We start from the raw sequence: 26,825 nt of genomic DNA on the forward strand, positions 1-26,825 counted from the left end.
CATTACCTTCCGTCGCACTAAGATACACTTAGGTGAGGTCAAAAGATTGGAGACTGCAGGCGCATTCAAAAATGACGGGAAGTGGCCGCTGAGGCGCTGCTGCAGCACGTTGAGAAATCCCCAGTTAAATAGATCCTTCTAGACCTTCTCACTGGACGGCAGATTGAGCAACGGAGGCAGATCCGGACCACGGTTTTGTTTGATTACCCTAGCTTTCCGGAGGAGGCAGTATGCGACATACATGACTCTCCATTCTCATTGCTCTCATCTGCTCTATTTTCGCCCTTTCCGCTTCGGCTTCTCTCTCTCCTCTCTGGCCCCCCATCTATCCACCCGTTGTTTCTTTCCTCTTCTTACCTCCTACACAGAGAAAGGTCTTTGCGACTTGGCCACCTGTCTCAGCTCCTTTCGAGAACCTGCATGGCATCTCACCGAATTGGTTGCCAGCCTGTCCACCCTCATCACTCTTCCAGCCGACACCCACAATCCTTACTGGACGCCGCATCAACTGTCGTTGGAACCGAGAGCCAATGTCGACGTCTTCCGCAAGCCATCGCCTTCACGTGTTGCCTTGCTCTCCCCATTGGGACAGTTGTTTGTTCACAGCCTGCCGTTCAACAGCTTCTCGATCGGTTATTATGCTGCCTCTGCCTCTCTTCTGTATGCCGAATACCCCTCACTTGACTTCCGTCGCGAGCGGTCACTTTCGTTATAGAACCCTGGGCGAAACAACCTCCCCTTGACCCCCGCCTCTCCACAGTACGACAGGACGTCCTCGCAAAGACCCGACTTCAAGACTAGGTAGCTTCTCGTTCCATCAGTCTGGGCGCACTAGCTGCGAGGCCGGTGGTTGTCATGCCTGATCAGCCCAAGCCCCAGCCGTTGCGGCCTCTGCTCCCGGCCCCAAAAGCCTCACAGCCGCCTCCACCACGTTTAATGCCAGCCTCGTCATCATCCAAGAAACGTCTGCCAAGTACAAAGGTTGCTTGTAACGCTTGTCGGTCCAAGAAAAAGGCAGTAAGCATAACCCTGCTCTTTAAGGATTATGTCCTACCCTCATCATTCGTTGTATGCTGAAAACCCTGCTCAAGTGTGACGGCAAACGTCCGTCTTGTAAAGCGTGCACAGAGCTAAAGACACAATGTGTCTACATCAGTGCTAATGAGACTGAGACGGCCGCGATGGCTCTGAAACGAGAGAACCAAATGCTTCGAGACATGTTGAGCCAGCTCACGGCAATGCCGGATGATGTTGCCCATCAGACATTGAAGAAGCTAAAGTTTGCCGTCGACCCTTACGCCGCCCTTCGCGCGATAAGGCCGTCAGGCCCAAGGGATGCCCGGGAGATCCTGCCTCACATCTCTTCCAACGTCGAGTTTGAACTCACAAGACGCCATCCCACTGTGTACCCCCAAATCCGGAGATTGGGGCGTCTCGAGATGCCGGAGAGCGTCGACCCCAGGCCTTCCAAAATCGCCCGGGTTGAAGACGCATCCGAGGAGGGGTCGATTCTCGAGGACCGCCGAGCACCAGAATACCCGACTATGGCTGAAGTCCTGGAAGATGGTCCTTCTACAGCCTCTGCAAAATCTCCTCGAACGTTCAACTCGGCGTTCTTTGTTCCACCGATGGGCCCTATCCCTCCCCCGTCGCCACGCATTCGCAATGAGCCCCGTCTGAAAGATCTGAATATTGCCTTCTGGACCGTAGTGCCCATCAGTAATCAGGATGCAGCAGAGGTCATCTCGTTGTATCTGGAAACGGACCATCCGATCTTGGGCTTATTTGATGCAGATCTGTTCCTCAATGACTTGGTCTATGGCGAAGTCCGGTACTGCTCTTCATTGCTCGTCAATGCTCTGCTTGCTTTCGCTTGTGTTAGTCATCCCCTATTCCCCCCTTTTTGAGGATTTTGTCATTGAGTAGTTTGACCAGCAAGCGTATGCGGCAAAACAACCTGAGGCGTCTCGGTGGAGTCAGGAGCTGGAAGATGAATCAAACAAGCTCTGGCATGCTCATAATGATGATACCCTGCCTACCATCGCTGCCTTGGCCTTCTTGATTCAGTCTAGCGGCTGCAATGGCAACGGTGAACTCAATGTGAAATTCATCAAAGACACAGCAGCTATGGCGAAGCGTCTAAAACTCTTTGGCTGTCCCGACGCATATACCTTCGTAGACCTGAATCGTCTGTCAGAACCAGAGGCTAGGGCGACGGCTCAAGTTGCCTGGGGAGTCTTCAATTCTCTGAGGTAAGCTCATTCTTTGACGCTGTCCTTCGCAACGGAGCACACCTAACGAAGAGCGTAGTATGACAGCCCAGTTTTGTCTTCCCGCGACGACTGAGTACCCGCCGACACTTCCAATCCCAGGAAAGGCCAAGCTTGGGAAACCAATAGTCGGGTCTGAGCACGAGCGTAGCAGCAGCGCAAACAGCACAGCGCCTTCGTCAGACTCTGACGCTGGTTCCCGATCCCGAAATCGCACCAAAAGAGGACGGTCTCATGCAATCTCCGACACTTTTGCCGCCTTTTGCGAATTATGGCTCATTTCCTCTCAAATCACCTGGGTTTATCAGCACGACACCAGTCCAGGCCATTCATCCCAGGCTTTCGCGCTGGAGAAGTATGGCAAGCTTCTGTCCTGGGCAGACAATTTGTCTGAGAGTATGGAACGAGACGAGCACAGCCCATCCCATGTGCTTGCCTGCCAGTACGTCTACATTCGTGGTTTCAGTAGTGCGCTGCAGGCAAATTGACAATCTTCGCAGCATGTGGTTCCACGGTACTGTTCTCTACCTCCTCAGGCCGTTCATCCCAAGCGATAAACAGCATGGCTTCAAGTTCTGGTCACCGTCGGCCGACCAGATACCCGCCTTTTTCGCGGCATCCGTCGAGCAGCTGAAAGATCTCGTCGAGGTGTACGCGCTGTACCCGGAGTCGACGTACAGCATCTTCGGACACACTGCCCTTATCCATGTAGCCAACGCCGTAGCTAGCGACATAAGTAATCCAGAGTGGCGACCCTACTTTCTCAGCTGCATCCGCGCCTACCAGGCCCTGTACAGCTCCTTTACCGTTGCCGAAGTGATCGCCGGCGGCCTCCTATCCATGGTCGTCAGGAAGGGAGGCATGGACATGACGGAAGCCCTGGGGCTGCTACAAGACCTCAGAGCCCGCAAGGGGCCCAAGGCGGGCGGCCGAGCTACCGGGATGTTTGTGACTGATCTCGACCTCGCCGTGACGGACCGCGAGGCGGCGAGGGTTGACCGCTTGATTGAGAACTTTGAAGAGATGACCATCCTGGATGAGTTTACCCAAGGCATCATCTGAGGTTCAAGGGGAGCGATTTCCTTGCTAATAATTTCCTCGCCGGTTGGTGCACAGTCGCCATAGGATTCTGGGGAAAAGGGCCGACTCCGTTTGATGATTTGAATTTCCATGACGCACATGTTTTGATGAGAGCCAGCAATACTTTATGTTGTTTCATTCTTCTCACGAGGTAGATGTGCTGTACAGTACATGGGCGGCCAACTCGCAAAAGGTAGCTCGTACTTCAAGTGTTACCTGGTGCTCTTATCCGACATGGCTACTTCTAATGAACAACCTGATCCTTCTGCGCTGCGAGTCTAACGGCTTAGGGGATTCAAGTAGGCTATTGCCTTGTGGTGAGCATCCGAGAGGATTTAGACTCACCGAGTCTAGTAATTAGCGTTCTCATGCCTCCTATCTGAGCACGACCTCTACGGCCACGAGATGGTGAGATGGAGCTCGAGGCGCATCCATCCTCAGCCCTGTAGGTAGACCAGGATTTGTAGTTGGCCGGGATACCCGGAGACAACACTTGATAGGACAATGTTGTGTGGGACACCTTCACATGTTCCCGATTATGTAATGTAGCCGCACCGACCTCAAGGCTCACGGGGTACCTAGAGCAGAGCGCTAAGATACCTTAGTTCCTCTCATTTCATGTTTCCATCCGCCCCGATACAACACCGGCCCTACGTTAGCTGAAGAAACATCGTATTCCACGGCCATCCGACCACCACACGGTCCGTCAACGTCCCAATGACAACCGCAGGCCTTTTGTTGTTTCTTTATGGCCACAAATAGCACACATTGCTGGGCCGCCCTACCATCGCCGTCTATCCGCTGCCTAGAAGTCTAGGGCGGCACGGCATCTCCTTCACCACGACGCTAACGACGCAGAACCAAAGCGACGGACGCCGCATCCGGACAGTTGAGGGTGTCATTACCCAACCCAAGACCCGTTTCGGGTCAAGTCTCTCCAGATCATCACCGTCGCCTAGCGTTCCCGCTCAGTCCCTGATGAGAGGTCGCCTCTCCAGCTTTTTGTCGTGACCACTGGGGAGGCCGCCCCCGACCCTGCCGTGCCTGCCAACCTGCGCCGCCGTCGCAGTCCCTGCTGCAATTGAACTCTCCAGGGACGTTTCCAAATCTTTGAGGCACCAAGTGGTCCGCTAGCACGTCAGGAGAACCCGTCGCCGTTTCCGTGAGGATCGGTCGCTTTGCTTCGCAATTTGAATTAGGCTCCCCACGTTCCCTCTCCACCTTTTGGATCCTCGATCCGGACTGTCTTCTCTCGAGTGAGGCGAGGGCCTGGCTATCTAGTGGCTGCTGGATGGCATGGCATCCGGAAGGGAAAGAAGCATTGCGCACGCACGATCCCGTCTCACATTCCGGTGCACCGTGGCAGGAGACGACCTCCAAAGCGACGTCGCCTTTGACTGCGGGTGTACACATCCACTCTAACGATTAGTCGATCACTCTTTAATAAATCGTCCTACATCCCGCCATCTCCTCTGCCTCATCAGACTTTCGATCGTATTCCTGACAGAGCCGCATCCCCAACGCCAAGCTCCACACGGACAAGCAGCGGAATGATGTCTTTCAGACGGGCACCTTTTGTGAACCTGGCTCTCACATTGTTGCCGTTGGTTGTGGTTGATGACCATCCTTACGTCGCTGACTCGGTGTGCGACTGCTATTTGACCAACACGTCGGAGAGCTACTTCACCAGCCACTTATTCTTCGACTTCCGCAACCTCAGTCAATACGCTGGGGTTCCAGACGTGCTCACTGACTGGGATGCGAGTGCCAACGCCAATACGACGTCCGACTACTTCAACTCTGACGCATGGAATGCGATATGGGGTATTCAGAACTGGAACAACACAAATCTTAAGGGAAAAGACGGCAACGATGCCACGATTAACATGGTTAACTCGCCAAACAACATTTACATTGAGAAAAACAACGACAATGACGCAACCTCTGACACTTTTATGAGCATGCGCACTGTTCGCCTTGAGGACTTCCAGACCTCTGCCGAGGTGGAGTCGGTCTCGATGGGATACCATTTCGTATCCGTCCGCATGCTCGCCCGCACACTCGGCGACCCAGGCGCGTGTACAGCGCTCTTCACCTACCGCGAAGCCGACACGTACGCCGACGTGCAAGAGGCCGATATTGAGGTCCTGACCAAGGACCCCGACGACCGCATCCAGTACACCAACCAGCCATCCTTTGACTCGAGCGGCAACACCATTGAAAAATCGACGCAGAATGGCACCATGCCCAAGGGCACATCGTGGCGCGACTGGGCCGTCCACCGCCTGGACTGGGACTCCAAGGATAGCACCTGGCTGGTGGACGGCTCCGAGACGTCGAGCATCTCTTTCCAGGTGCCCCGCGATCCCAGCCGCGTCATGCTCAACTCGTGGAGCGACGGCGGATCGTGGTCCGGCGTCATGGAGGTCGGGCACTCGGCCGTCCTGCAGATCCAGTGGATCGAGATGGTGTTCAACTCCACGGAGTCGTCCTCCAAGCGCGACGTAGTCAATAACTACCACCAAGCCGGACTCGGTCCCAGAGGTCACCTGGATCGCCGTCGCGGCGAGGGCAAGTGTCAAGTCGTGTGCAGTATCGATTCTTCCAACACCATCGGCGAGGCCGTCATGCTGCACAATGGAACGGCGCCCGGACAACTGCTGGGCCAGTCTAGCGCCATGGCATTCTGGTTGCCTGTGGCGCTGATGTCGGCCATGTTCTACCAACTGTGGTCGTGATTGATGAGACAACTGCATCTGTTTAATGCCAGCATAGCAATGGGGTTTAAATATGGGATTTATCTATTTAGTACATCATTAAACACATTTTTGAAGCTTGCTCAGTGAACGCTCGTTGTCAATATCTCTCAATCGGAAGCTAAGGGTGATCGGATCTCAAATCCAGAGCTTGACCCCTGTAAACCAGCACCAACGCGCGCCGCGACATGCCTTATACGGCGAGTGGGACATCTGGTCCCGATGCACCCCCGGGCCATGCCATGCCGCTCACAGGCAGCGTGCCTCGGTCCCAATTGGGTGGTGGGACAATTGGATGGACCCTTTGGCAGCTCAACCTCCCTCAACAATCTTCCCGTCCTTTTGCGCCGTGCACACCAAATTACCTCGCGACATCACACCGACAGAACAAATTGAAGCCCACCTTCGCTTCGCACACGCCTACACGCTGATCTGAGAAACCGCAAACGAAGCTCGAATAGCTGGTCCATTCTCTAGTTCAATAATGTCCGACACAGCAGCAGTAGCCCGGCCGATAAAGCCACAACGGCGGTCCTCGCCCGTTAAGAACGGCTACCTCATCCTCTACAACTTCGTCTCCGCCGTCGCCTGGGCCACCGTCCTCGGCCGTACCGTCGCCCTCTTTGCCCTCCGTGGCCCGCACTTTGTCCACCTCGGGGTGGGCGACTGGACGAGGTGGACGCAGACCATGGCCGCGATGGAGGTTCTTCACGCGCTGCTCGGTTCGTGTCCTTGCTTCAGCCCAATACTCTCCTCCATTCTACGCGAAATCAAAAGAGAGAAAAAAAAGAGATACACGCAATCAGTGATTCAGAGCTAACCATGTCCCCAAACAGGCGTCGTCCGGGCCCCCGTCTTCACGACCGTAATGCAGGTCCTCAGCCGCTTCGTCCTTGTCTGGGGCGTCGTCTACCCCTTCCCCTCCCTCGCCCGCAGCCCCTGGTACTCGTCCATGCTACTAGCCTGGAGCGTCACCGAGGTCATTCGCTACTCGTACTTTGCCCTGACCCTCAGCGGCCTCCAGCCCAAAGCCCTGACCTGGCTGCGCTACAATACTTTCTTCGTACTATACCCCGTCGGCATCACGAGCGAGTGCGTGCTCATCTACTACGCCGCCGAGCCCGCCAGACAGTTTGGGGAGCTCTTCCCATATGTCTCGTATGCTATTCTTGCCATCTACGTTCCTGGTATGTGTTCACTTTCCTCCTTTTTTTCTAGCTACGGCGAGGCCATTGTTGACAATGGGAACAGGATCATACATCCTGTACACGTACATGATGAAGCAAAGGAGCAAAGTCATGCGCAACTTGAAGGCCGAGGAGGCGGGCCGCTCCAAGACGCAATAATTGGTCATGGAAGAAGTGAGAGGGAAAATCCAGAATTTTGGTGGGGTATAGGGGCTATATAATTGTCGGGTATGGCTATAGAAAAAAAAAGGAGAGGATGTGCGTCTAAAAAGTGCATCCTTGCTCCAGCACGTAATAATAGAGGAAATGGAACATCATCGTCTATCAAGCGGTAGCAGTCTCGCCCGCCTCCTTGATGGCGAGCTTGTCCTCACCGCTGGACTCGTACCACTCGTTCCGCGTCCACTGGGCGATCGTAATAACCGCATCCTCCTTGAGCTTCTCGTACCCAGGGTTCATCTTAGGCTCGAACATGTCTAGGCAATTTCAGTTAGCGAAAGCTCGATCACTTTCCCCCCATCATTACCTTGGGTACTGGGGTTTCCACTAAGAAAACGGAAGGGGGGGGGGAGGTTCACAAAGAGACTCTTCGCAATAGGGGCTTTCACTCACTCATGTGCGCCTGCGTCTCCTCCGTAGCAACGTCGTTGACAGCCTGCTTCCAAATCCCGCCATTGTCCCTCTTGGGCAGGTTGCAAAACGTCCGGTCCCCGCCGAGCACCGTGCCGACGACGCTGACCTCCTTGGACCCTGCGGCCTTGCCGAGGCGGGTGTACAGATTGGCGAAGCCGACATCGAGCTCCGCGTTGAGCTTGACCATGTATTGCACCCTCTTCTGCAGCTCCGCGCCTTTGGCCAGGCAGCCCACGAACTCGAGGTGCGACGTCGCCCACGTCAGCCCCTGCGTTATGTGCTCGCGGTTGTAGTACGCTGCGCCCGCGCTCGCCGCCACGGCCGCCGCGCTGCCGGCCACCATGGCGATCTTGCCCCAGCCCCACCCGCCGCCGCCGCCGCCTTGCTGTGAGGAGTTCGCCGGCGGAGAGGGGAGCGCGGCGACGGGAGCCTTGTTTCTCGATGGGGACGGGGACGCGGCCTGTTTCGCGCCCCATAGCGCCGTGCCGAGGCCGCTAAGCTGCGTCATGGCGGCGTTGGCCGTGTTGTAATGGCCTTCGGCGCCATGGGCGACGACGCCCGGGGAGATGCCGAGATACGGGGTGTCGAAGGCGATGACGCCCTGGATGTAGGGGAACATCAGGCTGTTGAAGGTGGCGGTGGAGGAGTCGGCGGCCTTTTCGACGCCGTCCTCTGAGTAGATTGGCTTCTCTGACGTGAGACCGATGACGGTCTCGGCGGCGACAATACCACCCATGGAGTGTCCCGCTAGGACTACCCGCACCGAGGGGTCGACCGTCGGTGACGAGGTGCCGTTTGCAACTTCCAGGTCGATGACCTTTTCCAGGAGCCTAGTGGCTGCGTCAGCGGGGAGTCTTGTCTGTCGGTCGGCTGTGACGGGACAGAGATTTTACCAGTCGCGGAACCGGCTCACGCAGTCTCCCAAATCGCCACGCGTCTCATACTTGGGATAAACGAGGACGTTGACGTTGATCTTGGGCAGGGCAGCGGCGAGGTCTGCGCGCAGTTGCGCCGTGAAGCCCTCCTTGTCGCCAAAGGTGTCGTCACCCCCCTGTGCGGAAACGTACGTTAGTGACCAAAAGAACCGATTCGATGAGGACTTCACACACACCTTGAACCCGTGGATGAAAACTAAAAGTAATGTCTTCTTCATCTTACTTCTCCATGAGATGTTACTTGAGCGAACAGGGTGGTTTTGGACAGCTATGCGCAATCGTCGATGAGCTGGGAGCTTGACGTCTGCGCACAGTATCGAAACAGTGCGGGTATGCAACAGTGTGGGGGTGGGGGTGCCCCGCCCCGCCCCGCCAACTCGCCCATGACTGGGGGCCATGTGACAGCATCCCTACATTGCCTCCCTTAGAGAAAAGCATCCCGTCCTCCACTGGCTTACACAGAACTTTCCACTTTCCACCTGACCAAGATATCACAGTGCCAAGCGACGATTCTGCCTCCAAACTAAAAATCGAGATCAAGTGATGCGAGAAAAGAATCAGATACAGACGGCCAGTTCCTCTTTTCTTTCCTACAGCTTATATCTACAGCTTGTCGCACCAGGTCTGCTCATTGGTTCATTGACCAAGTAAGGTACCTTGTAGAGACATGCAGACGGCCGAGCTTGCCCGCCTCAGCTCGTAAGGCTGAGCGAGCTGCATGATCTCCGAGGCAGTGGTACGCGGATGCCGTCATCTGCTATGCCTACCTTGAAGATGTCCATACAGACGACAACCCGAATAGGCTCGGCTGTCGATTAAGCAACAGTCGGTGGTTCAGGAGAGGCTGGACTCTGCAGGAGCTGCCCGCCCCCGGCACCGTCTTCTTCACCGCTGTCTGGGAGAAGTTCGGCAACGGTGCCTAGCTGGCGCCCGAGAATGAGTCCATCACCAATATAACGGGAAAGTACCTCCTAGATAGCATATACCGCACCGACTTCCGTCGCGCTTAAACCGCCGTGCGCATGGCGTCGGCTGCTCGGCGACAGATGACGAGGGCGTAGGATTGAGCCTACTCTCTTCTTGGCGTAATCGAAGTGAACATGTCCCTGCTCTATGACGAGAGGGGCAGGACTTTTGAGAGACTGCAGCTTTAGGTCATTAAACAGTCTCCTGACGACTCTATACTCGCGTAGAGGTTGACGCGCGACTTCGCGTCGACTCGTTTCTCTGGTGATTTAGCGAACTCGGCTGGTGTTATCACGCATGGCGCGTTGGCCTCGAGCCCTGAAGACTTTACCGGGTGGTTTGGCACCCAGACTAGAACTGTCTATCAAAAGAAACTAAATCATGGAAATGACGAGCTACAGTCTTTGTATCACGCTTCCAGTCATCGAAGACCTGACGATAGGGTCGTATGGTGTGCTCAGTTGCATGGTGGACAGCAAGTTCGACAAGATTCTTGCAGTAAGTGAAACTACCCTCGCTGATGAATACGTCAGACCACGTTGGAACCTGGTCACGATCTCCTGTGGTATCATTCAGAGAACCGTAGAAAGACTTTTTATATCAGGAAGTCTAAGCATCAGAGGGCCGATCCCCATTTTGATTCGGACATACATAAGCAGTATGGAACGGTCCACATTCAACACCCTGACGACTGTCCCGAACGTTTAGTGGGTGTGGCCCCAAAGGAAGCATACCAGAAGTAATGGAGCGCTGTCATTGCGTTCAAGTGTTCTTATGACCGATGGAGACGCATACTTCTTCATTAAAGAAAAGGATCCGGTGGATGACGAGCAAGACGGTGGCAGTGACGGAGACGGGTTCGTCGTTGTCTTGAACGCAAGGAGTCCGCTCAGCGCCTTCTTCTCTCTCTAGATGGAACCTCCGCCTTTTGTCTGCCACATTCTACCTATGCTTAAAGGGGAGGGACTGGAGGATCTGGAATATCGCTACCTATTAGAGCTCAGAAACAGGCTCTCACTTAAAGCTGGCGTTCCGAGGGTCAAGATTGAACGAGACAACTTCCTCGGTCAGGGTCTTTACAATGTCAAGATTCTCCACACCAAATCGTTGGCCGAATCCCCTGGATCTTCACGAAACTGCTTCCGATTTCAGGCTCACGATGGCTTCGCAGCTTATGCCGCTGCCCCTTGTTCTCCGGAGACGATCTCTTCCTGGGTCTGATCCATATCGTTGCTTGGTGATGCAACAGTAAGAGACGCCCCGTCACCACCAGCTGGAAGGAAATCACCTCGAGCGGCGGCCTGTTGTTCCTATCCAGCCTCATTTGACGCAAAGCCAGACTCGCTTTTTGGTCGTCGTGGACAGAGCGGTCGCAGACACTGCGGACCGAGGCGGACCTTTATCGGCGAATGGTATACGTACCCTTAACCGTGCGGGTTCCCTTGTCGATGTACGTGCTGTTCCATGGCTCCCGAAACAAGGTCAAAGTCAGCGCGGTGGTCTCGGCGGTGTGTTTGACGGTGATCGTGCAATGTTGGGGCGTTGGTAGAGGTTCTTCTGGACCTTGGTAGTAGAAACTATGATAGAAGACGTCCCGGCGTTGGAGCTATAGTCACGCGGACGACATCTGACGGTGAGCCATGTTGTGGCGTTTAGGATTATTTGAAATAGATTTTTTGTTGTTAATATGCAGTTTAATAGTGCTATAGCTACGGTCTCCTATTTCTTGTTATATTCGGTGCATAATTTCCTTTTTTATGTGATCCGACATATCCTGTCTCTAAACCAATACTGGTAAGATACACCATATATAATATTTGGGACCACTGAATGTTGATCTTTCAGCCCGAAAATGACCTCGGAGTTTTAATAAAAGTGTAGGGCAGGTTTGTCTCTAAAGGGTGCAAAACTAACCACCCCCTGAGATGGGAAAAATCGAACATCGTCAACATCGCACTGCAGGAAGCCCCATTTAGGGGACGTGATGCTTCAAGTTGAAGTAATGCATTTTAACTCGCTTCTAAACATCGACTCAATCTTTTTAAATAGCATTTTGAAACACGTTAGTACGTGGCCGTCAGCCTCTGCACGAGATACTGCCCAGTGTTGATACCATCGTACTTTTTCTCCGCCTCCGTTGCGTACGTCCCCGGGATAGCCTCAATATGGCTCTTGAAGTTGGGATTGCAAAAGTAACTATTTACCATAGTCAGTACGCGACAATGTTCTTTGTCAAAGAGATAATGGCACCACTCACGCAACGCTGTAGCGCGGAGGATATTCCGTCCCGTCTTCAGGCTTCCTCGGCGGCTCCACGACGCGGTGAATCGTGCTCTTGATGGTGTCGTTGCTCCACCGCGCAAGCAGGTCCCCGGCATTCACAACTACGGTCCCGGGGATGGGCGTGGCATCCACGAAGCGGCCGTTGGGGCTCTGGACCTGGAGGCCGCCGCGGTCGTCCTGGAACAGGAGCGTGATGGAGCCGTAGTCGCTGTGCTCTCCCGCGCGGACCTGGCCCGGGTTGACCTTGAAGACGTTGGGGTCGACAGAGGGGTAGTGCAGCAGGCGCAGCGTGTTGTCGCCGGCGTCCGTGTAACCGTCAAAGTGGCTGTCGTCGAGGCCCATGCCGACGGCGATGGCGCGCATGACCTCGACGTGCAGCGCCTTGCACTGCGTGAAGAACTCGAGCATCTGCGACTTGAACCCGTTGACGCGGGTGCCGTCTTGCTCGACGGGCCACTGGTTCGGGTGGTCCGGCTCGCCGTCGCGGCCGATCTCGAAGCTCTCCTTCAGGTCAGGGTTCCCCGCGCGGACCTTTTCGACTTCTTCAGTTGTCTTGAGGGTGCTGACCTTTTCGCGGCCGGGGGCCGAGTAACCGCGGTTCGCCTGTGGGGTGGTCCAGCCGAGGGCCTGCTTGGCGGCCTCGTCCTGGGCAAAGAAGTCGGCCGACTTGGCAAAGGTGGCGGCGCGCAGCTCTGGGCTGATGGGCACGTTTTGGAGGTAGATGAAGCCGGCGTTTTGGAAGCCCTCGAGGACCTGCTTCGCGGTCTCGGTGCGCTTTGCGGCATCGCCATTGAGGAAGGCCGAGAAGTCGATGAGCTGTGGTCTTGGGTGAGTGGTGATACTCTAGGAATGTTGAAGAAAGGATGTCACTGATGTCACTCACGGGGATGAAGAGGCCCTCCTTGTCTACTGCTGTAGCTGCCATGATGATCTTGCTGTTGGTTTCACAGGGTTGGGAGATGAGTGGTGATCGAGGATTCAAAGGTGGACGTGTCAGTGAAAACTTGGGAGCATCACATGCAACAGAGCGAGATTTGATCTCGAGTAAGAAGTCACGATAAGGTTCGTCACTAAATCCGTGCGGCATAGGTTCCGAGCGACTTATATCTATCCGTCGATTGTGTGAGTGACGGTGCGGCTCAGCCAACCAGAGGCCAAGCATTAACTTCGTAAGTAAACAGCCAACCACCGGCGCCGTCTAATCAGTCCGGACGGGGCCAGGCGTCCCCTTATTGATCCCGGCCAGACGGGGCATTACGGGAGAGGACCCTTGGAGATCTCGGGGAGAGACAAGACCGGCTGGGTCCGCACTTGCACCAGACATATTCGTCGGCGAGCTCCTACACGTTATACATATGTGTAAGACGAAATGGGGCGTTACCCCCCGCTAACGAGGTGAAGACTAAAGAGGAGGTGGGAAAGCAAAGGACGATGATAAGAGGCCGGTGGTGCGTTAAAGGCCGGCGCGCAGAAGCGGTTGAGATAACGGCGGGGTAGAAAGATACTCGAAAAGGGAAGGATTCCATTGGGTTGTATGTAGCCCACCGCAGTTGGAGACGCCCGCGTGTGGGGTTTGTGAGGATGGTGCATTGAGGCGCTTGCATTTGAGGGGAACAAGGATTGGGCCCTGAGAGCACGAGGTGCGGGTCAAGGCGACCTCATCACCTTCCTGGAAAGACGTAGTTTGCCAGGTAACTGGTACTTACTTTTAAAAGGAAGACGAGGGGCAGCACAGCTTGCCTGCTTGTCCCGGGAAAGCTTCCGATAAAGGGTAGACTATCTACAACAACAACAACAGGCTCGGTTTTTCTTGTTTCTGGATTGCAGAGTAAGTAAGCTGGCATCTTCCACCACCTCGGCTGCAAGTGAGTTTCTTCATCTTGTAAGTCTGCCCAGCATCTTGGGTTTTCAATCTCCAAAGTCCCCACAGGCTGACAACAAGTAGATCGATCACCAAGACTGCTAATCGCCGTGCTGCCCTCACTTCGGCTCATCTCGACGCCAGCACCAAGTGAAGACGAAGACTTCAGACTTCAAGGAAAGAGACGTCGTCTGCTCGGCGGATCGCACAATGGCCTCCTCAACGCCCATGACGGTGGTGGACATCCACACCCATATGTACCCACCGTCCTATATCAAGATCCTCGAATCTCGAACCACCATTCCCGTCGTGCGCAGCTTCCCGCAAACACCAGACCCGCGCCTCATCCTCCTGGCTTCGGAGGAACAAGCCCTGGATGAGGCGACAAAGGATCCTTCAGCGAAGCCTCCTGGCCGGCCGCTGACCTCCCACTACGCTTCGCTCGACCAGAAGATCCACTTCATGGACTCGCACAAAATCGACATCTCGGTCGTCTCCTTGGCGAATCCGTGGCTCGACTTCATCGACGGCTCCGAATCGGGCGCCATGGCCAAGGGTGTCAATGAGGAATTTGACGGCATGTGCGCCGCGCATCCGGGTCGCCTCTTCTTCTTTGCCGCTCTGCCCCTGACGGCGCCCCTCGAGACCATTTTGGAGGCCATCCAACACGTCAAGGCGCTCAAGTACTGCCGCGGCATTATCCTCGGCACGTCGGGGCTGGGCAAAGGCCTCGACGACCGGAACCTGCTGCCCATCTTCAAGGCCATTGCCGCCGCCCACCTGACCATCTTCCTGCACCCACACTACGGACTGCCGAACGACGTCTGGGGCCCCAGGGCGAGCAACGAGTATGGCCACGTGCTACCCTTGGCCTTGGGATTTCCGATGGAGACTACCATCGCTGTGGCGCGCATGTACCTGGCCGGCGTCTTCGATGACGTGCCCGAGTTGCGCATGCTCCTGGCTCACAGCGGCGGCACGCTGCCCTTCCTAGCAGGACGCATCGAGAGCTGCATCATGCACGACGGACAGCTGGTGCGCGAGGGCAAGGTCGGCAAAGGCCGTCGGACGATTTGGAGCGTGCTCAAGGAGCAGATCTACCTCGACGCCGTCATCTACTCAGAGGTCGGGCTGAAGGCGGCCATCGACGCCAGCGGAGCGGACAGGCTCATGTTTGGTACCGACCACCCCTTCTTCCCGCCATTGACCTCTGATGAGCAGGGCGAGTGGGAGAGTGTGAGCATGAATGCCGACGCCGTTGCTGTGGCAGTCGGCGAGGGAAGTGAGCAGGCCAAGGCCATCATGGGCGGCAATGCGATTGAAATTCTGAGATTGAAGACGGATTAAGAAAGTAGCTTTGACATTAGAAAATAAAATAAGAAAAGAACCTGGTGAAAGTTACTGATTGATCTCATTGAGATGAAATGAGCGAATCTCAGTGAGAATTGGCTTGAGTGGATGAGCCAACCTGACCGCTTTCCATATCGGGACGGAATAGGTGGGACTTGCTTATACCGCCTTCCAGGTTTCGTCTCATCGACCGGTTTCTGCTGGCATTTACTGAAAATATGGCAGTTGGCCCCGCGATCAAGGTCCATCCCACATCTCATCCTTGAACAATCAGGCTCATCAATTCATTCGAATTCTACCTGTTTTTCACTCAAGCATACCTGCCAACCTCTACTGGATATCAATATCAACTACCATGGCGGCCGAAGTCCGCCGCTCCAACGGCACGCGCCTCGATGCCACCCTCGGCATCACTGAGCGCATCGCGCCGAGCATGGTAGCTTGGACTGGAGATATGCGTAAGAGGTAAGCTACCCAGGCTACTACATCATGATACTTCGTCATTAACGTAGCCACTTAGATACACCGATTTTCAAGTCTATGAAATCAACAAAGATGGCTCCGTCCTCCACCTCACCGAGACGCGCCTTCCCCCGCCGCCAAAGGAGGATATCGCCCCTCCCCTACCGCCACCTCCTCCTGCTCCCATAGTGGAAGATAAAAAAGAGGAAGAGCCCAAGCCGGAAGAGCCATCACGAGACGGAGAGGTGGCCGAGAAGCCCGCTGTCCCCCAAGTCCCCGCCGAGGACATCGCCCTCATCGCTTCCCTCACAAACGAGGACTTCTCCAACCAGCTCCTGGCCATCTACCAAACGATATCCGCCGACAAGAACGCCAAAACCGAGCCCGTCACCTCCCCCGTTATGGACGACAAAGACAAGCGCTCCCAGCTCCACCAGAACGTCCGCCGCATCTTCAACTCCACCATCGACACCACTACAGACCCCACGGGCGCCATCGTCGCGAGGGTCCCGCCCCCTCGCGGGAAGGGCAAGGGCATGCGCGGCGGCCGCGACAATGGCCGCGACAACAAGCAAAAGAAGCCCAAGGTCAAAGCCGTGGCCCCCGGCGAGGGCGAGTACCTCCACTTCACACTGTACAAAGAGAACCGCGACACCATGGACGCCCTGCACCAGATCTCAAAAGCTCTCCGCATCAAACCCCAGGCCATCGGCACGGCGGGCACCAAGGACCGCCGCGCCGCCACCACGCAGCGCTGCTCCGTCCGCGGCCAGCGTGCCGACGCCCTCCTCCGCGCCCGCCTCTTCGGCGTCACCGTCGGCGACTACCGCTACGCCCACGCCCCAATCCACCTCGGCGCCCACAGGGGCAACGAGTTCGTCATCGCCCTGAAAGACTGCCTCGTCGCCGGCTCCCCCAATCTTACCCCCCCGGAGCGCAGCTCCCAGATCCGGGCCTCCGTCGAGGCCGCCATGGCGAGCATGCACAACCCAGGCTGGATAAACTACTTTGGCCATCAGCGCTTCGGCACTCACGCAGTCGGCACCCACGAGGTAGGCCGCCTGCTCCTGCAAGGCGACTTCGAGGGCGCCGTCAACGCGATCCTCTTCTACGATGAAGCCATCGCCAAGCGCGCCGTCGCAGGCGAGGTCCCCGACCAGGGCCACGCCCGCGACGACTTCAACCGCCATCGCGCCTGCATGGTCTTCCGCGACGGCGGCTCCGCCGACGAGGCTCTCTCCCACCTCCCGCGCCGCTTTTCTGCCGAAGCGAGCCTCATCCGCCACCTCGGCCGGTCCACCGCCCCATCCCGACGGGACTTCATCGGCGCCCTCACAAGCATCACCCGCGGCCTACGCAACATGTACCTCCACGCCTATCAGTCCTATGTTTGGAACCACGCGGCGAGCCACCGCTGGCGCCTGTACGGCGGTAAGGTAGTCGAAGGCGACCTTGTCCTCGTCGACTCACCCACCTCAAACCCCGATGCCGACGAAGACGACGACGCAGAATCATCCTCCGCCCGCGCCCTGACCGCCTCAGAAGCCGCCTCAGGAACCTATACAATTCATGACATCGTCCTCCCTTCCCCAGGCCACTCCGTCGCCTATCCCACAAACGCAGTCGGGGCCTTTTACAAAGACTTTATGCGCGACAACGGCGACCTGGACCCGCACGACATGCTCCGCCGCCACCGCGAATTCAGCCTCCCTGGCGCGTACCGCAAAGTCGTCGTGCGTTTCCTCTCGGAACCCTCTTTCGAGGTTCGCACGTACGAGGACGACGAGGAGAAGATGCATCCCACGGATATGGACCGTATCCGCGCCGCCGCGCGTGCGGGTGCGGGTGCGGCAGGGAAGAAGCGGGGCCGGGAGGAGGGCGGCGCCGAGGAGCCGGATGCGGCTAGTAAGAAAGCCAAGACCGAGACGGAAACTACAATGGACGAGGGGGCAGAGGGCGAAGCCAGCAAGACGGATGAGCCCATGGCAGATGCAACGCAGACCGACGGAAAGCAGCAGAAGCAGCCCGAGGCCGAGGCGGAGGTGAAGGCCGTTACGGACGACGTCGTCGCCGAGAAGCCCGATCTGCCGTCTACCGAAAAGACCAAGACGGCCGTCGTTGTCACCTTCCAGCTTCCCAAGAGCGCCTACGCCACCGTCGCGTTGCGGGAACTGATGGGCGTTGACGAGTCAGAAGTCGCTGCGGCTCCTTTGGTTGTCCCTGCTTCTGCTCCCGCTGCTTCTGCTGCTGTCGTCACCGATAATGCCGAGGTTCCAGAGACTTCTCAGACTACGGTTACGGAATCATGATAGCCCCTTACCCGCCGGCATCTTGCAATACTTCACTAGAAACACAAAGGCCGTCACCGGCTTAAAAAGTGATCTACTTGGCATGTAAATGGTTGTAGACTAGATACCCCCCTTGGAGAGAATCGTTGAATCGAGCGTATGTAAAATGCTACCTGGAATTCCCCTGGCAACTTCAGTCCCAATCCAGAGCGTATGGTTCCTCGGCCGTGGAGAAAAGTATAACCCCATCAACATCGGCAGAGTCTTTTTTGCATTGCTCCAACCCCAACTGGTAATCGCTTGAATCACAACAGTGCAAACATTCTTAATCGAGTATTGACCGCTGCCGCTCGTCTCGGTGCATCTCTGCCTCCGCTACATATATCCAGAAAGTGAATTTGTCCCCCTGAAGGCGCAGGCAACATCAGCAATCCTGTGCTCGTATGCCCGTCGCTTATTAAATCATGAAAAATGGCCTTCTTCTTCCGCTTGATTGCTTCATCGATACAGAGTAGTCTCCCTTTGAACTCGGTTCTTTGTTCCTGTTTCGCTTGTGATGTGTTTGACGCTTTCCTCGGTAGCTGACCCAGGTTGACATAATCCTCCCGCCAAGGGAACAGCATTGTGCTTTTGCTGCTTTGTCTTTGAAAAGTCGCCGTAGGTTCGCCGTATGGAACAACGTTACTGTTGGGTGCATCGTCATGGCATTGTGGCCATCAGCCAATCACTGCTTGGTATCCCAGCCCCAAACTTGAGCTAGGTATTTGGCCATGTTGACACGCTTCGAGCGCATTTCCACCATCCACGGATGCTCGAGCATCCGCCATGGGCTCGCTCTCCTGGTAGGTTCCTTTTCTAGGCTTTGAAAGGTCAGCACACGATTTCATACTGAGCCAAAATCGCCACTTACCAACACTCGATGAAATACTTGAAGTTGTCACTCCAGAAAATATTGGCATCAGGCTCATCCTTGAGCTTCGGTATCGGCTGCCGCACAATGTAGGTGAGTAGGTCGATCAGACCAGCTCGTGGCTGCATCTCTGTGCCATCGGCCGGGAAGGGGAATCGATGTTGTGCCACCTCCAGCAGAGTTACGCCGGTCGACCACACGTCAGAGGTGATGGTGTAGGATTGACCGGTGATGCGCTCGGGGGCCATGTAGTAGCTGGTGCCGATGAAAGTGTTGGCTTCTCCCTTGGTACCAAAGTCTCCTGACACGCCAAAGTCGCATAGTTTGACATCGCCATTCCTGCAAAGCAAAATGTTGGATGGCTTGATGTCTCGGTGGATGATACGCATGCCGTGCAGATACGTCAGTCCCCGAAGCACGCCTTCGGAAATCTTGCCGAGAACCTTCTCACCCGTCCGGCCGCCGAGCTTCTTCACCTCCTTGTAAATACTGTCCAAGGAACCACCCTCGCAAAACTCCATGGCGATTGAAATCGTTCCCGTAGTCGAGTCCTCAAAGGCGCCATAATAACGGCAGATATGCTCTGACGCACACTCTTTGTTGAAGCCTAACTCACGCACAATCTGCTTCTTGACGTCGGGATCGGGGTTTGTGGTAATGACCTGGACATGTCAGTCTCCAGTTTTTCGATGGAGGAAATGCAGTGTTCGCACCTTGAGCGCGAATGTGGTCTTTCCACCCTTCAATTTGGCTTTTGTAACGGCTCCGCCGGCACCTTCGCCGAGACTGCCGAGCTCCTCGATCCGGTTTTCCATGCTCGCGACCCTCCACGATTCGGAGTCAAGCTCCTCCACATCCAGCGTCCTGCCCCGCTCTAATGACAGCTTGTCAAAAGCTTCGAGACCCTGCAAGCTGTTATCCCGTTCCATTCCGACACCGCCGTCACTCCGCTCAGAATAAATTGAGCCCACGGCAGACGATGGGTCGGGGGTTCCTTGAGGCCGCGCAAAGCCATATTGTGAAGCAAAGGACAGTGCTGAATACTGAGAGCCAGCTGATGTGGGGTTGCTAGCTCGACCATCCAGAGGGCCGAAGCTTCCAGATCTCGAGTGTGCCGCACTGCTTTCGCTACCGCCACTAGCAGACTGTCCCACGCCTCCCACGCGCGGTGGTTGCTCATACGGTGTCGTCTGACTACCCATCGGTGTAGCCAGGTGGAGAGTCGGGAGAGATGGTCGTGAATTTACGGGTTGGGGCGCTTGTCCACCGACGGGCTTCGCATTTGGTGATGGGGGGATAGCGAGACCGAGTCTAGGTGTTCGGGCACCTCCACCGGATCTGCCGCCGGGGATGGCAGGGCGAAGGAGAGGAACTGGCGAATTCATCATGGGAACGGAACCGGGTGTGGACAAGGCTGGAGAAGGGACACTGGGCGGTGTCTATGGGGAATGATCAGTACGATTCGCGGTGAAAGCCAAAACGAGGGTGCTCATGCGAGCATGCTTACCTGGCGAGGAGGTTCCATCGTCTGCGGTTGTAAGGGATTCTGATCGGCCATGACGGGACGGTATGTTGGGCAGATCAGAAAGGTGCAGTTGAAGCTGGAGAGAGTTGTGCCCCCAGAGGTAGGATCCCACAAAGTCGCAAAAGGGCCGAACCAAGCTAAACTACTTGACGAGGTAGGTCGAGGTGTGACGGCTGCGGCACAGAGCACAGGCGGAAAACAGAAACTAGCGTGGTCGAGTAGTTGTAGGAGGAGCTGATGAAGTGTAGATCGAGTGGGAGGGCAACGCCGTTGAGCGTTTGAACCTCTGGTTCGAAGCTGAGTATATAGCCAAACTATCGGAGCGTGTCGTTGAAGATCAGAAGGCTTGGAAGCGAGAGACAGGAAAGTAAAACGTCGGCGGGAAGCTTTCCCCGCAGGACTCAGGAGGTCGATATTGAGGTGGGAGGGGAGGTAGTTTTGGGGTGCGGGTGACGTCCCAGCACCTAGGCAGACCAAGGCAGCCCAGAGCAGGCGAAATGGTTCGAGGTGGTAGTTCCTGGTCTGTACCGGAACGGGGGTGGGGGGAGAAGAAGGGAATTTCTCCTCTTTCTCGGGATGGAGGGACCGGCTTGAAGTTGAGCAGGCCGGAGAGAGGAGCAATGCAAGAGCAAACGACGCAGTGGCGACGGGCGAGCCCAAGAACCTTGGTCCTTTTGAGAAAGACGAAGTGATGGAGTGGGATTCAAGTGGGCAAAAAAAGGCGGGGAGCAGCGGGACGGGGACGAGCTTGGGCGCTAATTCCAAGGCCAAGTTCCAATGGAAAACGGGGAGGGGGCCTCTCAGGGCCTGATGAATGCACTGGGCGAGGCCATCTCCGTATGGGTGCTGGAGGTGGACTTGGCTGTAATGGTAGGAGGCACAAGGCACACGTAATGGACCAATGTACATTTTCTTGCTGATGCACTCTAAGTTTGGTGTAGACCAGGGGAAGGCTACATCAATCAGCCGGATTTAGGGCTTTTCTGACGTGTACCTTCCTGATACTGTAAACAACCTTGCCTAAGGTAATGTATTTACCTGATGGCGAGCACGCGAGGTACCCTGAGTGCTTAGATTGCCTAACGCTCTTCGCCTTGCCGGAACTCGCCCTACACGAACGACACAAATGACACCAATGACATGAAATGCACGAACAAGAACAAAAAGTCAATCAGCAGATCAATCGAAGCTGAGCCGAAGCCCGCGCTCGGTCGCTTCTTTTCAACCCTTTCAGCGCCTTGGGGCAGAAAAACGCGCCATATTACGGGAGTCCCTTGCGTCGTCTGAGGCTCTGGCCTTCCCAGTCGGATATTTCCAGCACGATGATGGCCCTGCCTGCCCTGCGGTCTAGACTCGGGACTCTGAATCGGATTGGAGACGACATTGGTATCTGTACTTCCTACTTCTACAAGTTCGGGGCTGTCCACTCCATAAGAGTCAGTCACCATCAACTCGCCTCCATGCTGTGTCTTGCTTGCGTCCGTCCTATGTCCATCCGCATTACGCTCAGCTCCAAGAGAGGGCAGACAGAAGACGCTGTTCGACGAGCACGCAAAGAGAATGAGAACGAGGTAACAAAGCCAATGCCGCTGGTCCGGCCCGACAGTCACAGGCACCCGTCATCGGGACGCGTATTCGATCAAGAACCAAAACATGTACCTCGTCACCGCCAACAAAAACAACACTTACTGTACATTACCGACACGACCTCCAAACAGACAGTCTCTTGAGCACAAAGCACGGTGTGATGAGTGGGCTTCAAACCGTGACCACAAAGCAGCTCTGCCCAGTCGGAACGCCCATCGCCTGGCGCTGCACAATGGGCAATGGGCAGACGCCGGACCAGTTACACACAGCCGTACGGCGACGAGGTTTGAGACGGCGTCCGGAAGGCATGGGGGTATGAGATGAGACAGGGGTTGCGCTGTCGTTGGTGGTGTGTCGTCCATGTCTTGGGCTGCCATTCGATGCGCTGCCCTGCAATCGCTTCTTGCGGGTTGCTCCCCCCCCCTTGGCCCCTCTCCGGCCAAGCATCTCGTTGTGGGCACGCCGCACGCCGCACGCACCAAGCTGAGCTCTGCACTGATTTCCGACCGTCTTCTGCATGAGCTCGAGATGCACAATCCGGGAGTCGTCCCCGATGCAACCTAACTCTTTTGTACTTCCAAGGCGATGGGCTGGCTGGCGAGTGGGACACGATGGTTTGATGAAATGAGAAGCTGCCGGGCCATGTTCATGTCTCTCCTCGCACTCTCCGCGGGATTGTTCGTCGCTTCACTCTTCAAGGTATTTCGTCCATCTCGTCACCTTCGATTGACGATTAGGTTGGTCTGGCTGGTGGTCTTGGGGCTGTGGGCCAATAGCTGGCGGAAATAGCGAACCAACGACACTCTTCTCATCACATTCACATCCTCACACCATCCCCGCGGTGTCCCCTACATGACTGCAGGATCACAGAACAGATCAATGGGACTGTCGGCAACCAATCTCCATCCGTCCGACTTCTACTGTGGACCGTGGTCCAACAGGTGTATGGATGAAACTCGCGTGAGCAATTTGACAGCGCCGTTTTGGCTGAAATGGGGGGCTTTTCCTGCAGCAGCATCTAAAGAGAGCAGAAACGGGGCAGCACCTGGAGCTCTTTTCGGCACATGTTGGAACCTTGGACGTGGCTCCTGGACAAAGTACACGGCACACCTGCCGCGGCTTCCAAATCATTTAGCGTTGCGACCCAACAGTGTCGGCATCGCAGTCCGTTTGAGCAATTCTAGTCAGCTGATTGCAGACCCAGGCATCGAAATGGTGGTTGCAGAAATGCTGCTCTTGGTGCCGATTGCTGTGCCCCTTCCACCGGCGGTGCGGCACGAATGGGATGGTTCCCCGACGAGGAGGAGGAAAGCGTTTGCAGAGAAGCGGCAAGCACAACCATTGGGGTCCGAAACACGGAAAAACTTCTGTTCCAATGCGATTGCCTCTCCCTTTTACTTCTGCGCCGTCCCGCCGACGGTGGCGAGCCGATAGGCGGTTAAGCTCAGGGTTGCGGTATTGAATGGGCCACGCATTCGAGTTCTCACCGCATTATCCGTACCGCTGTACCTGGACCTTGATCAGACGAAGGCCCGATTTTTCAAGGCCCTGCCCCAAAACACCTACGTGGTGTATCGTACTTGCGTCGTCTTGGTCGGCGGAATCCCGATGCCCACTCTGCCGGCCTGGGACGTGTGCATCACTTGTCGCACCTTGCGAGGACCAATTGACAGTGAGGCAAGATGAGAACAGAGGCAGGCTGAAGGCGTAAATTCTGCTGACATTCTGTGGCTGCGATCATTTGTCTGCCAAATCTGGCCCATTGGGTCCCAGCTGTGAGGTCAATTCATGACCAGCACCATGTCAGACGGGCACGTCCGAGAAAGAGAATTCAAATCATACAAGCCCCTCTTATTCAGTTGGGTCATGGTTAAGGCGGGGTTGCATGCCTGAAGGTCGTTGTTTGACACTCGGCTTCGTTCTGTTTTTGCAAGATCTTATTGTACTCTCCATGGGTGTTCTTTGAATCCGCTGCGACCAGATCACTCATCTGACAGAAGTCGACACAATCACGGAGAAGACGGGTGAGTGTCTGCCCAGCGGTATCCCAAGGCTCATGCACCGACTTACATAGTAGGCATACGTCCAGGAACAGATCTCTGGATCCCGCCAAGGGCATAAGGCGGAAATGCATCTATGCTAGCCCCATCCCTGGGCGGGAAGCTACGCTATGCTGTCATCGGCCTCAGCCCTGAAAGTTTGTTGGGCTATATGCATCGAGCATGTCCTGTCAATACCTGGTCAACAACCCAACATCGGCTCGACTCATCTCTCGTGAACGGTGCATACTTCCTGCTTATGGATACCTGACGCACAGATAGTCAATTCGAAGGGAAAAGTGTCGTGGCTACGGATGAAGTATGCAGCCAACAGATGACAGATGCGTGAGCTTGCCTGTGTCGACGCATTGAATTCTAGCATTTGCAGCCTCTCACGCCCTGCGCGCTTGATGTTTCCCAACTGGTCGATTTGCCCCTTCCAATCACTCGCCGGTTTGACCCGGTCACTAGCCTCGTTTCCCTAAGCGCGCGTCTCTAGCTTTTCACACCTCTCTATGTGGGGGCCTGGGCACTGACCGCCTTCCATCCAATTGGTCTGCCCCACGCCAGGCCCCTTGGGCCTTGGGTCACCCACCCCGCCTGCCCGCCGCGCCGAAGCTTTACAACCAAAACTTTTTGGACCCTTGCCCGAAAATTCTCATACGCTGGTGCAGTGCAGCCGTTGCAGCCAGTTCATCACCAAACTTTATACCAGAAAGCTGCTGCGTCTCAGGTCCTCAATCACATCGCATCACAACCGGCATAACTAGATTAGTGCTTGATCACCCTCAATGCCGTCCGCTGCAACCCCCAGACGACCGGGCCCCGCGGCCGAACATGAGGACCCGGCATCCTCTTCCGCCAACTCTTCCAGCTCCGAGTCCGAATCCGACTACCTCGACAGTCCCGCCTCGCGCAAGAGACGGAGGACCGACCCCACAGCCGAACCGGATCTAGGAGATCTCGAGAACGACGATGGCGAGGAGGAGGAGGAGGAGGAGCTCAAGACCGTCGTATCTACCATCAAAGCTCCGTCAAGATTCAAGCGCGCTGCCGACCAAGCTCCCCAGACCTCGCGCCCAGCGCCGTCGCAAAACGCAATCACCGCACCAACAGATCCCAATACCACCTTCTCTGCCATAAATGTGCGGCCGTGGCTTGTGCAGTCGTTGGCCAACATGGCAATCAAGAGACCGACGGGCATTCAGAAGGGCTGCATACCAGAGATTCTGAAGGGCAGGGACTGCATCGGTGGAAGCAGGACAGGTTCCGGTAAAACGGTGGCCTTTGCCGTGCCTATACTGCAAAAATGGGCAGAGGATCCCACGGCCATCTTCGGAGTTGTCTTGACGCCCACCCGCGAGCTCGCTCTGCAGATATTCGAGCAGTTCAAGGCCATTTCCTCCCCGCAGAGTCTCAAAATCGTCCTCATCACCGGTGGCTCCGACATGCGGCCGCAGGCCATCGCCCTGGCGCAACGCCCCCACGTCGTCATCGCTACGCCCGGTCGTCTCGCCGATCACATTCGCACCTCGGGCGAGGACACCATCTGCGGGCTACGCCGCGTAAGGTACGTCGTCCTCGATGAAGCCGATCGCCTCCTCGACGGCACCGGGCCCGGCAGCATGATCCCCGACGTTGAGGAGTGCCTCTCCGTCCTGCCGCCCTCCTCGCAGCGCCAGACGCTCCTCTTCACCGCCACAATCACCCCCGAGGTCTGCGCCCTCAAGGACATGCCGCTCAAGCCCGGCAAGCAACCCGTCTTCGTCTGCGAGGTCGACACCCAGGCCCTCGCCATCCCCGCGACCCTCTCCCAGATGCACCTCCAGGTCCCCGTTACTCACCGCGAGCACTACCTCCACACCTTCCTCCTAACTGACGGCAACGTCGACAAATCCATCATCATTTTCTGCAACCGCACCTCCACGGCGGACTACCTCCACCACCTGCTGCGCATGCTTGACCACCGCGTAACCTCGCTGCACTCCGCCCTGCCCCAGCGCCAGCGCGTCGACAACCTGGGCCGCTTCCGCGCCGCCGCGGCCCGCATCCTCGTCGCCACGGACGTCGCCTCCCGTGGTCTGGATATCCCCGAGGTCGGGCTTGTTATCAACTACGACATACCCCGCAACCCGGACGACTACATCCACAGGGTCGGTCGTACGGCACGTGCGGGACGCAAGGGTGAGGCGGTAACATTTGTCGGGCAGAGGGACGTTGAGCTCGTGCTGGCGATTGAGGCGCGTGTCGGGCGGGAGATGGAGGCCTGGAAGGAGGAGGGTGTCAATTTGGAGACGCGCGTGCTGCGGGACGCGCTCAAGCTCGTCAGCGAGAAGAAGAGGGAGGCGTTGTTAGAGTTGGAGGAGGGGAGGGAGGTTGGTGGCAAGAGGAAGAGGACGAAGCAGAAGCTCAATGCTTGAAGGGTGGGAAGGAAGGAAAATTTGTCCTTTTGAGTGGGCATCTGCATTATGGCGTAGTGGTGGCATGGTTGATTTGAGTGGGATAGACAAAATAATACCCAATACACAAAAGTCTGCGAGACCTGACAAAGACGCTGCGATTCTCATGTGATGTCACTTGCTGATGGCTTGACCAAGTGAGAGGAGCTCTTCATTGTGATGTATCCTCAAAGGGAACTAGCCAGCAGGTGGAATGGTATTCTTGATGTCGGGTTTACGTTGCTGAATAGAAGC

At 56.1% G+C, this 26,825-nt stretch overlaps 10 protein-coding genes across 10 annotated transcripts; 7 read left to right on the plus strand and 3 right to left on the minus strand.

The window, feature by feature from the left end:
• Positions 1 to 1,070: 1,070 nt before the first annotated feature.
• On the plus strand, positions 1,071 to 3,332 carry CORC01_06005 (uncharacterized protein; the record flags this gene model as incomplete). The annotated part of the gene is made up of 4 exons (XM_022617647.1): positions 1,071 to 1,877; positions 1,936 to 2,252; positions 2,311 to 2,712; positions 2,771 to 3,332. 4 exons carry the CDS (start codon positions 1,071 to 1,073, stop codon positions 3,330 to 3,332), a joined length of 2,088 nt encoding a protein of 695 aa, XP_022475888.1.
• Positions 3,333 to 4,903: 1,571 nt separating this feature from the next.
• Positions 4,904 to 6,088, plus strand: CORC01_06006 (uncharacterized protein; the record flags this gene model as incomplete). The annotated part of the gene is made up of 1 exon (XM_022617648.1): positions 4,904 to 6,088. One exon carries the CDS (start codon positions 4,904 to 4,906, stop codon positions 6,086 to 6,088), a length of 1,185 nt encoding a protein of 394 aa, XP_022475889.1.
• Positions 6,089 to 6,590: 502 nt separating this feature from the next.
• Positions 6,591 to 7,452, plus strand: CORC01_06007 (protein tyrosine phosphatase-like protein; the record flags this gene model as incomplete). The annotated part of the gene is made up of 3 exons (XM_022617649.1): positions 6,591 to 6,828; positions 6,943 to 7,293; positions 7,358 to 7,452. 3 exons carry the CDS (start codon positions 6,591 to 6,593, stop codon positions 7,450 to 7,452), a joined length of 684 nt encoding a protein of 227 aa, XP_022475890.1.
• Positions 7,453 to 7,617: 165 nt separating this feature from the next.
• CORC01_06008 (uncharacterized protein) lies at positions 7,618 to 9,079 on the minus strand (the record flags this gene model as incomplete). Its single annotated transcript, XM_022617650.1, has 4 exons — positions 7,618 to 7,769; positions 7,906 to 8,756; positions 8,820 to 8,977; positions 9,038 to 9,079. The coding sequence occupies 4 exons, from the start codon at positions 9,077 to 9,079 to the stop codon at positions 7,618 to 7,620; spliced, it is 1,203 nt and encodes a 400-aa protein (XP_022475891.1).
• Positions 9,080 to 10,208: 1,129 nt separating this feature from the next.
• CORC01_06009 (uncharacterized protein) lies at positions 10,209 to 10,739 on the plus strand (the record flags this gene model as incomplete). Its single annotated transcript, XM_022617651.1, has 2 exons — positions 10,209 to 10,325; positions 10,536 to 10,739. 2 exons carry the CDS (start codon positions 10,209 to 10,211, stop codon positions 10,737 to 10,739), a joined length of 321 nt encoding a protein of 106 aa, XP_022475892.1.
• A 1,151-nt stretch (positions 10,740 to 11,890) lies between these two features.
• On the minus strand, positions 11,891 to 13,035 carry CORC01_06010 (2OG-Fe(II)oxygenase; the record flags this gene model as incomplete). The annotated part of the gene is made up of 3 exons (XM_022617652.1): positions 11,891 to 12,023; positions 12,085 to 12,926; positions 12,994 to 13,035. The coding sequence occupies 3 exons, from the start codon at positions 13,033 to 13,035 to the stop codon at positions 11,891 to 11,893; spliced, it is 1,017 nt and encodes a 338-aa protein (XP_022475893.1).
• Positions 13,036 to 14,181: 1,146 nt separating this feature from the next.
• Positions 14,182 to 15,318, plus strand: CORC01_06011 (amidohydrolase; the record flags this gene model as incomplete). The annotated part of the gene is made up of 1 exon (XM_022617653.1): positions 14,182 to 15,318. The coding sequence occupies one exon, from the start codon at positions 14,182 to 14,184 to the stop codon at positions 15,316 to 15,318; it is 1,137 nt and encodes a 378-aa protein (XP_022475894.1).
• Positions 15,319 to 15,676: 358 nt separating this feature from the next.
• On the plus strand, positions 15,677 to 18,092 carry CORC01_06012 (tRNA pseudouridine synthase D; the record flags this gene model as incomplete). The annotated part of the gene is made up of 2 exons (XM_022617654.1): positions 15,677 to 15,786; positions 15,842 to 18,092. 2 exons carry the CDS (start codon positions 15,677 to 15,679, stop codon positions 18,090 to 18,092), a joined length of 2,361 nt encoding a protein of 786 aa, XP_022475895.1.
• A 703-nt stretch (positions 18,093 to 18,795) lies between these two features.
• On the minus strand, positions 18,796 to 20,539 carry CORC01_06013 (uncharacterized protein; the record flags this gene model as incomplete). The annotated part of the gene is made up of 4 exons (XM_022617655.1): positions 18,796 to 18,931; positions 18,982 to 19,643; positions 19,695 to 20,420; positions 20,489 to 20,539. 4 exons carry the CDS (start codon positions 20,537 to 20,539, stop codon positions 18,796 to 18,798), a joined length of 1,575 nt encoding a protein of 524 aa, XP_022475896.1.
• Positions 20,540 to 24,923: 4,384 nt separating this feature from the next.
• On the plus strand, positions 24,924 to 26,552 carry CORC01_06014 (DEAD/DEAH box helicase; the record flags this gene model as incomplete). The annotated part of the gene is made up of 1 exon (XM_022617656.1): positions 24,924 to 26,552. The coding sequence occupies one exon, from the start codon at positions 24,924 to 24,926 to the stop codon at positions 26,550 to 26,552; it is 1,629 nt and encodes a 542-aa protein (XP_022475897.1).
• Between the last annotated feature and the right edge of the window lie 273 nt (positions 26,553 to 26,825).

This window comes from Colletotrichum orchidophilum (assembly GCF_001831195.1).
Source record: "Colletotrichum orchidophilum strain IMI 309357 chromosome Unknown Scaffold_43.1, whole genome shotgun sequence".
NCBI lineage: Eukaryota > Fungi > Ascomycota > Sordariomycetes > Glomerellales > Glomerellaceae > Colletotrichum > Colletotrichum orchidophilum.